At 42.1% G+C, this 9989-nt stretch overlaps 1 protein-coding gene across 1 annotated transcript in view; it reads right to left on the bottom strand.

The window, feature by feature from the left end:
- The window catches only part of MCCC2 (methylcrotonoyl-CoA carboxylase 2), a 64096-nt gene that overhangs the window by 24271 nt on the left and 29836 nt on the right, over positions 1 to 9989 (bottom strand). Inside the window, exons 6-7 of the mRNA XM_008067882.2 lie at positions 5613 to 5726; positions 325 to 389 (exon numbers count right to left, since the gene is read on the bottom strand). Of these exons, the coding sequence (XP_008066073.2) occupies positions 325 to 389; positions 5613 to 5726 (179 nt within the window). The remainder of the gene's footprint in view (positions 1 to 324; positions 390 to 5612; positions 5727 to 9989) is intronic.

The following is a 9989-nucleotide window of genomic DNA, read 5'->3' on the forward strand; positions in this document are numbered from 1 at the left end:
AGTCTCACTCTGTCGCCCAGGCTAGAGTGCTGTGGCACACTCGTGGCCACCCCAGCATCATCCTACTGGGCTCTGGTGCAGCTTTCCAAGTAGCCAGAACTACAGATGCACACTTATTACACGCCCGCCTTATTTTTCTTATTTATTGTAGAGACGCGGTCTCGCCAAGTTGCCTGAGCTGGTCTTGAACCTGTGCACTCAGGCAATCCACTCTCCTTGGCCTCCCAACATGCTGGGATTCTAGGCTGAGCCACCGAGCTCAGCCATAAAATCTCTCTTAAACACACACACAACCCTGGAAAGAAACCACTCTTTCTGTTTCACCTGCAGTGAACATCAGCACCTCCGAGGTCCTCAGCAGACACCTCTTCTCCAGTTGCCGCTTTGACCTACAGCAAGGATAAAAATCAACAGTGAGACTGGCCCACCAGAGATAAAAATGCTTTCCTAACATGCGCATCTCCTCACCTGACTACACCTACACTCCTTCTTCCAGAGTTAAAGAGCACTGTGGGTTCTCGTTCCACCCACCTAGCCAACCCAGAGAATATGGTCTCCACTCTACAGCCTGTAATCCCGCACCTTTGGGAGGCTGAGGTGAGTGGATTGCCTGAGCCCGCGGGTTCGAGATCCGCCTGGGCAACTTGGCGAGACCTCATCTCTACAATAAATCAAAAAATTAACCGGGCGTGGTGGTGCACGCCTGTAGTTCCAGCTACTTGGAAGGCTGAGGCAGAAAGATCGCCGGAGCCCAGCAGGTCGAGGCTGTGGTGGCCTGGAGCGGCCACTGCACTCCAGTCTGGGCGATAGAGTGAGACTCCAACTCAAAAAAAAAAAAAAATCTGAACTGCATCCCAAAGAATGTGCCTGCAGCCCCAGAGCCTGATCTGAGCCCAGGTGTTCCTGACCTGAAAGCCCAGCCTCCTTCCCTACCCACACATGGTCAAGCCTTTGTGGCTGAGCGTGTACTCCTTCCGCTACCTGGACTCCCCGTTCCTTCTCACCCAGCTGGTGAGTTCCCACTTTTCCTTCAAGTCACACCTCAAGTCGTCTGCTCCATGCAGTTTTCCTGATGTACCCAAGCCTCCTCAACATGAGTGACACTCCGTGGTATTAACAGAGTCTTCCTTGCCCACCCACATCCAAGGGGATTCCACTTATACCTCCACCAGGGCATCTGAGGGACAGCCTCTCAGGAATGTGCATGTATCTCTGTGGTCTCCTTTATACTATGAATTCCTTGATGTCAGGAACTGTGATTTATCCACCTTGAATACTCAATAACTATAATCACAAACTCTGTGTAATACCTTGAAGGCAGGGCAAATCTGCAAGAGTACCTAAATCTAAGATCCAGCAGAATATGCCCAAAAAGAAAGAAATTTCAAATAATACAAAGGACTTAATTATAACTTGAGAAATTTTACCAGGAAAAAAGAAAGAAAAATCATTCAATGCTAAATGCCAATCTGGAATTGTTTATTGAGTTTCTACTTCTTTGGGTTGATTAATTTGTTGCTTTTTCTTCAAACAGGAAAAGTTTTTATAAGAATAATGAACACTAATCTAAAATATAACACAGAGGGGTTGGAGGCTTAAAAAAAAGGAAAATACAGCATAGAAATGACTTATTACTCACTACATCAAAAGCTCTGTCTTAAATAAAATATCTCTCCACAGGGAGAGGAAATTAAAATTTTCACCTCCAATTATTCCCCAGAACTAAAGTTTGGTTTTCTTCTTTCTAAAAAACTTCAGTATAAAATATCATTCAGTCCAGACAATACTAACCATAAGAGTTGTCTGGATAGTTAAAATTGTAAAAAGGAATAAACAACACCTATACTACATTTATTTTCGGGGATCTGACTAATACCAACTGAAAAAATAAGGATTTGTCATCTGTTAATATTTACTGAACACCCACAATGTGTCTAATACTGTGACAGGTACAAAGATTATTAAAGTCAAAGAGGCCGGGCTCGGTGGCTCAGCCTGTAATCCCGCGCCTTGGGAGGCTGAGGTGAGTGAATTGCCTGAGCCCGCGGGTTCGAGACCCGCCTGGGCAGTGAGACCTCATCTCTACAATAAATCAAAAAATCAGCTGGGTGTGGTGGCGCATGCCTGTAATTCCGGCTACTCGGAAGGCTGAGGCGGAAGGATCGCTGGAGCCCAGCAGGCCGAGGCTGCGGTGGCCGGGAGCGGCCACTGCACTCCAGTCTGGACGACAGAGTGAGACTCCAACTCAAAAAAAAAAAAAAAAAAAAAAAAAATAAAGTCAAAGAGAAAATTAAAACAGCTCATTCTACTAAACAACAGTTTCAGAAGATAAACAAAAGACAGAAGGACAAAAAGCTCCTTCAAAAACTTGTCTTACTATTTATTTTTTTCCAACCACCCTGAGCTACTAAAAGCTACAGCAATTAAACCCGCACTGTGTGTGAAACCTCCAGAGCCTCTTTTCAACCTCAAGAAAATGCAAGACAGAATTTAGAATCAAGCAGCAAAGGCTCTTGGTGCTTTTTTCTCCTGCCGAGCACAGACCTTCAAAGGTGGACGGCGGAGTGAGGCTCGGGTCTCTCCCAGAGCTCCGGGCTTCTTGGGCTGTGGAGCAGACTCTTCTTAACATACAAGTTAAATCGGAACCCGCTGAAAGGACGCTGTAACGACTGACCCTTGGACAAAATCTTTTCATTAAAGCCCTTCACATGACTCCAGCTTTATGTTCTGCCTATCATTCCAAAAAGATATTTTCAAATTTTTGCATATCTTTACTCATTTTCTAATAAAACATAAACAAGAACTGCTCATGAAAGTTCGTAAACTTTACTATACAAAGTTAAATTTTGAATGTGTCTTCCTCTCATTAACCAATGATAGCTATCACACTCAGGCAAGAAAAATATTGAAAAATAATAATACTGAAGGCTTTTTAATGATGTCTTGAGACTTTGGCCACATTTGAAAAGGCAGCTTTTCTACCTGATCCTCAATAAAAGTTGTTAAAAATTAATACAATCACCAGGCTGGGTGGCTCAGCCTGTAATCCCGCGCCTTTGGGAGGCTGAGGTGAGTGGATTGCCAGAACCCGCGGGTTCGAGACCCACCTGGGCAACTTGGCAAGACCTCATCTCTACAATAAACCAAAAATGAGCAGGGTGTGGTAGCGCACACCTGTAGTTCCAGCTACTTGGAAGGCTGAGGCGGAAGGATCGCCGGAGCCCAGCAGATCCAGGCTGTGGTGGCCGGGAGCGGCCACTGCACTCCAGTCTGGGTGACAGAGTGAGACTCCAACTCAAAAAAAAAAAAATGAAAAAAAATTAACACAATCTTGGGAAATACACTTATTTTACATCAAAGCATAAGCACTATTTAACATACTCTTTTTAGTAAATTTGTATTCGTATTGTAAAATTAAAGATGATTCTTTGACAAACTTTTGAAGCAATAAACTTTTTGAGAGAGAAATTCATCCTTTTAAGTCATACAATTCAGTGGCTTTTAGTATATTCACAGGGTTGCACAACTATCACCACTATCTAGTCCCAAAACATTTCATCACTACCAGGAGAAACCCTGTACTCATGAGCAGTCACTCCCCGGTCCACCCTGTTCCTAGTCTCTGGCAATCACCAGTTCACTTTCTGTCTCTAGGAATTTGCCTACCCTCAATATTTCCTAGAAGTGGAACCCCGTAATATTTGTCCTTTTCTGTTTCCAAGGTTCATCCACATTGCAGCACGTGTCAGAATGTCATTCTTTTTTATGGCTGAATAAGATTCCATCATATGTTTATTATCATTTTCCAATATCCCTGGCTTTCTTATTTTTACCTGTTTGATACTCTTAGATTTCACTTCTATAGTGGGCAGCTGTGTTGCAAGGTAGCAACTGTCTGTGTCTACTTCTTTGAAGTCTAGGTCATGCTGTGACATAAGCACAACAGAGCAATGAATGTATCACTGAAACCACCAGGATGGTGCTGATCAAGGACCACTGAGCAAGAGCCCAGGATGACAAGATCCAGTCAGCAGTGCCAGCATCACAAGCAAGTGACCTGTGAGGCTGCATAGGACCTCACTCTCAGAAGGGCCCCACACTGGGAGCTTAACGCTCTGTGGTTGCCCTCTTGAAATTCTTGAACTTTGGCTCGGCGCAGTGGCTCACACTATAATTCCAGCACTTTGGAAGGTCAGGGAGGGCAGATCACTTGGGCCCAGGACTTCAAGATCAGCCTGAGCAACACTAAGACCCTGCCCCATCTCTACAAAAAATAAAAATAAAAAACTAGTCAGCTGTAATGGCATGTTCCCATAACCCCAGCTTCTCAGGAGGCTGAGATGGAAACATCTCTTGAGTCCAGGAGTTGGAGGCTGCAGTGAGCTATGACCGCACCACTGCATTTCAGCCTGGACAACACAACTGTCTCTAAAAAGGAAAAAAAGACCAAATAGTTGCTAAAGGCTTATGTTAAGAATAAAGTAATTAAACAATTAAAATGAGCAAGATATCTGAACAGACATTTCTCCAAAGAAGACATGCAGATGGTCAACAAGCACATGAAGAGAGGCTCAACATCACTAGTCACTAGGGAAATGCAAGTCAACCACAGTGAGGTACTCCCTCCTACCCACTAGGATGGCTATAATCAGACAGACAACAACAAGTGTGGTGAGGATGTGGAGAAATCCAAACCCTCAAACACCACTGGTAGGGAAGTAAAATGCACTGTGGACGGACTGGCAGTTTTTTGAAAATGTTAAACATACTTAACATATTACCCAGCAAATCTACTCATAGGTATATAGCAAATAGAAATGAAAACGTGTTCCTACAAAAACTTGTACATGACGATTCATTGCACCATTGCGTATAATCATCCGAAAAGCAGAAGCAATTGATGACTAGATACACTAAATGCAGTATATCCATATAATGGAATATAATTCAGCCATAAAAAGGAGTGAAGTAATTCCTCAAAAAACTAAACACAGAATTACCACATGATCTAACAATTTCACTTCTAGGTGTACACCCAAAAGAAATGAAAGCAGGAACTTGAACAGATACGAGTATACCCATATTCATAGCAGCATTATTCATAATAGCTCAAGAGTAGAAGTAACTCAATGTCCATCAACGGATGAATCGACTAAATGTGGTACATACATACAATGGAATATTAATTGGTCTTAAAAAGGAAGGACATTCTGACATATGCTACACATGGATGAGCCTTGAGGGCATTTTGCTAAGTCCTATATGATTCAACTCACATGTAAGGTACCTAGAGTAGACAAATTCATAAAGACAAAAAATAGAATGTGATTGCCAGGGGAAGTGGAGGGGGCGGGAATAGGAAGTTTGTGTTTAGTGAGTTTCAGCTGGGGAAAAGGAACGCATTCTGGAGCTGGATGGCAGCGATGGCTGCCCAACAACATGAATGTACTCACCGTCATAGAAATGGACACTGAGAAACAGTTAAAATGGCAAATTTTATGTTACACATATTTCACCACGATGTTTTTAAAACCATCACAAAACAGTCAAAATGGTCTATTTTCTGTTATGCATATTTAAGCTCAATCAACCCATCGAGATTATGTTCTTACCAAGGGGGGTCCTCCCAAGAAAATGGTACCCTGCTTGCGCACGATGATGTTTTCATCAGCCATTGCAGGCACGTAAGCACCTCCTGCCGTACAAGATCCCATGACCACTGCTATCTGGAATCCAAGCACACAACAAACACATGAGACACAGTGCAAGCAGTGAATGGTACAGTGCTTGACCCATCATCCCACGAATGCTGCAGAGACCAGGGGATATCACTAGCTGATCCCCGAACATCTTTTTAAAATGGAGTCCTCTAAACATCTGAAATACTCCTGACTTTCTGTATCATAACACTTTGGTGGCTGGATACAATGACTCACACCTGTATGTAATCTAGCACTTTGGGAGGCCAAGGCAGAAGGATTCTTTGAACCCAGGAGTTCAAGACCAGCCTGGGCAACATAGTGAGATTTTGGCTGTACAAAAAATTAGCCAGGTGTACACCTGTAGTCCCAGCTACTCAGGAGGCTGAGGAAAACCCATGATCCAACAATTTGCCCAGGAGTTTGAGGCTGCAATGAGCCATGACTGTGTCACTGCACTCAGGCTGGTGACAGAATAAGACCCCCTGCTCAAAAAGCAAACAAGAAAACACATTTTGAAGGTCCTATGTCATACTTCTACAACATTTATGGATAATATCCCTGTCAGAGAGAAGACTGGCCTCATAGACTATTGGCCTGAGCAACCAATAGAAAAAAGAAACCTACAATATGCCCAAAATGTTGCAAAACTGTATTAAAAGGATTATTTTAAAGTATAATAATAATAATAATAATAATAATGTCCTCAATACATTTGCCACTTACAGAAATATTGAAATAATTCTTCAAATGAGTGTTATTAATATTTTGCATTACTCTGTCTATGATACTTTCTAAATATGAAAATAATGTTAACATTGCAGCTAAGAATCTTGCGCAAAAGAAAAGCTGACTATGTTGAAACTGGGTGCAGAGTACATGTGGGTTCACAGTACTATTTTCTCTACTTTTGTGTTTTAAAATTTCCGTAATAATAAATAAATAAATAAATAAATACAATTTGTCCATAATAAAAAGCTTACAAAAAAGCTTCTTGCTCAGAAGTTAGTATGGCACAAAGAATAACTATGGGTTTGGCTGATTACCCCTAAGTAGTAATAAATAATATCCTCAAAGAAAAATAAGAAAAGCATACAGTGGATATTTTTTTTAATTATCATTTGAAAGCAGTTTTTGCTAGTAATTCTAATATTTCATCAGTTTTCTTTACAGGCATGCATATATCTGTTTTGAAAACAGATACAGCATGCCATACAAGTATTAATCCAAAAATGAAAGGTAGCATGAGTTAACATTTTTCCATATAAATGGCCATCACAAAAAGTATTTTTCCTTAACTAAAGCTTTCATGTATGTTATTACAAGTGGCTTTAACATTTATTGGTCAACATATTACAGAGGGGTTTAGCGCTTATAGTTTTGTTCATCAACCTCTCAGAAGTTTGTTTTACAGCACAAGGAAACACTCACATAGCAATGTTTATAATAGCAAAAATGTGTAAGCATGCTAAATGTCCATCAATATAACATTTTGAATGGATAAATAAATTTTTAAGTGACTATTAAATTATTTAAAAATAAGGAGCAAAAATAACAAGATGAAACGTTAACACTTAATTGATCCAGGTGGTGAGCACACAAGAGTTCTGTTCTATTATTCTCTGTACGTTCTGGAGAATCGAAACATTTTATGAACTTCCTTTTCCAAGTTTCTGTAGGAAGCAAAGGACACAATTTTACCTGATTGTCCTGTTCTCTGCACCAGAACACCAGGTTTAGCTCAAACTACTTCAGAACCCCAAAGAGAAAATAGTCGAGGAACTTAGAGAAGAGTCATAATTATACAAGAATCTAAAAGGAAGCAGTTTTCAAAACTAAGACCTAAAGAACTCAACAGGCAATTAGAGTTCCATAAAAACGACCAGAGAGCAAAGGAAAGGAAAGAAAAGCAACTGTCAGAAGTGTTCAATGTTCAAAGACCAAGGCTGGGGCAGGGCGGGGGGTGGAACGAAGACCAGGAATTAATCTGTTGAAATGCAGCAGGAAAAAAAGGGGAGAAGCGAAACCAAATGCCACCAGGCCGTCTGCTGTGAACTGGATGTTCGTGTCGTCTCCTGATTCCCATGGTGAAGCCCTGCGCCAGCGTGAGGGTGTATGGAGGTGGGGCCTCCGGGAAGAAATCAGGCTGAGACGAGGCCATGGGACGGAGCCCCGAGATGGGACTAGGGTTCTCAGGACACAAGGAAGATGGCCAGGCGCGGCAGCTCATGCCTGTAAGCCCAGCACTTTGAGAGGCCGAGGCGAGAAGGCTGCCTAAGCTCAAGGGTTCGAGACCCGCCTGGGCAACTTGATGAGACCTCATCTCTGCAATAAATCAAAAAATAAGCCAGGTGTGGTAGCGCGTGCCTGTAGTTCCAGTTTCTCGGAAGGCTGAGGCGGAAGGATCGCCGGAGCCCAGAGGGTTGAGGCTGTGATGGCTGTGAGCATGCCACTGCCCTCCAGCCTGGGCAAAGAGTGAGACTCTGACTCAAAAAGGAAAAAAGAAGAAAAAGGGGAAGAGACAGAAGCTCTCTCTGCTGCCATGTGAAGACACCCAGGGCGAGCACCCAGAGGAGCCAGGCCATGCTGGCACCCTTATCTCGAGAGACTTTCAGCCTGTGAGAAGTGTTTGTTGGCTGAGTCTCACAGTCTATGATTATTTGGTATAGCAGCTGAAACTGACTAAGTGGGAGGAGAAAGATGAAGGAGATGAATTTAGGGGGGGGGAAGGTCTCACAAATTATCAGGACATCTACTTCAGGGAATTTCACCATATTGCTAAGGGCACTTCTGACGTGTTTCTCCACAGTCCCTCTACAACCAAGGAAGGCAAGAATCCACCTTTCTGACACCGGCTATACATGTTCCAAAAAGGACTGGAGATTCTGATAAGCAGGCTTCTAAAGTGACCTAACTTTAATAATCTCTATACTTCTGGTATTCTAGCCTGTGTCCCTCCTCTTGAATATGTGGCGACTCCAGTGATTTACTTGTAACCAACAGACTGGGGCAAGTGACAGGATGTCACGTCTGTGATCAGATTGTGAGAAATTGTGCCCACCAATCCGCTGGTCCATCTCTTCTCACTGGCCCACCTCTTCTTACTGGCCCACTCTTTCTTGTTTTCTCACTCTCTTGGTTTGATGAAGCCAGGTGGCACGCCATGAGATGTCCTAAAGAGAGGCCATATGGAAGGAACAGAGGACCACCTGTGGCCAGCAGCTCGTAAGGAACTGAGTGAGGCCTGGAAAAAGCGGGCCCTGAAACAGCCACGTGAGTGAGCTAGACATGGATCTTTCCAGGTGAAGACCTGATAAGGCTGTAGCCAGGTGAGAGAACGAGAGCTACATAGTAGTGCCCAGACTCCCAACCCACAGAACCGGAGATACTAAATGTATGCTGTTTACACCTGCCACATTTTTGTAAAATTTGTTCTGCTGCAATGGATAACTAATACAGAGATCAAAAACCATCTATCTTAAGTGACTACAACTAAAGTACATCTAAAGACCTAAGACAGTCTTTGTTTGGAAATACTTTTTTACTGTTGTTCTTCAAAGAATCTATCTATAAACTGTTCGTCTATTCCAGAGATGAGAGAAAAACACTACACAGAATTTTCTGTACCATCCCCAAGAGCAATGAAAAATCAAAAGTAATACATAGATAAATCTTGAAACCATGAAGTTACATGAAATAAACCAGTTACAAAAGACCACTTATTGTATATGATTTCATTGATATGAAATGTCCAGAACAAGCAAATCCACAGAGACAGAAAGCAGATTAGTGGTTGCTTAGGTCTAGGGGGCCTGGGTGGAAACAGGGAGTGATGGCCAAGAGTGATAAAAATATTCTAAAATTGATTCAACTCTGTGAATATTCTAAAAACTACTGAAATGTACACATTAAATATGTAAATTATATGGCATGCGAATTATATCAACAAAACTTTTTTAGAAAAAATAAGAGCTAGATGACTAAGTACAAAGGAGTAAAAATCTCAAATGTTCTCATCAATAAAATAGAGAGGCCATTCTAGTCACAAGTATCTAAAAGGCAAAAACTTAATATTGCTAAAGTAAATTCTGATGACAGAAATAAAAGGAAATAAAAGAACAGAGATGAGAGAAGTTACCGATCAGTGACCAGTCATTGTCATACAATCTCTTTCATTTAATCCTGAGTCATCACTCGCTCACAAAAGGAAAATACCAAGAAGAGTTCTGCTACTGGGTTTCTTTCCATTCCTTCCTTCCTTCCTCCCTCCCTCCCTCCATCCCTTCCTCC

Source organism: Carlito syrichta, unplaced genomic scaffold (assembly GCF_000164805.1).
Source record: "Carlito syrichta isolate Samal-C Ts95f unplaced genomic scaffold, Tarsius_syrichta-2.0.1 Scaffold309812, whole genome shotgun sequence".
In the NCBI taxonomy this organism is placed as follows: domain Eukaryota; kingdom Metazoa; phylum Chordata; class Mammalia; order Primates; family Tarsiidae; genus Carlito; species Carlito syrichta.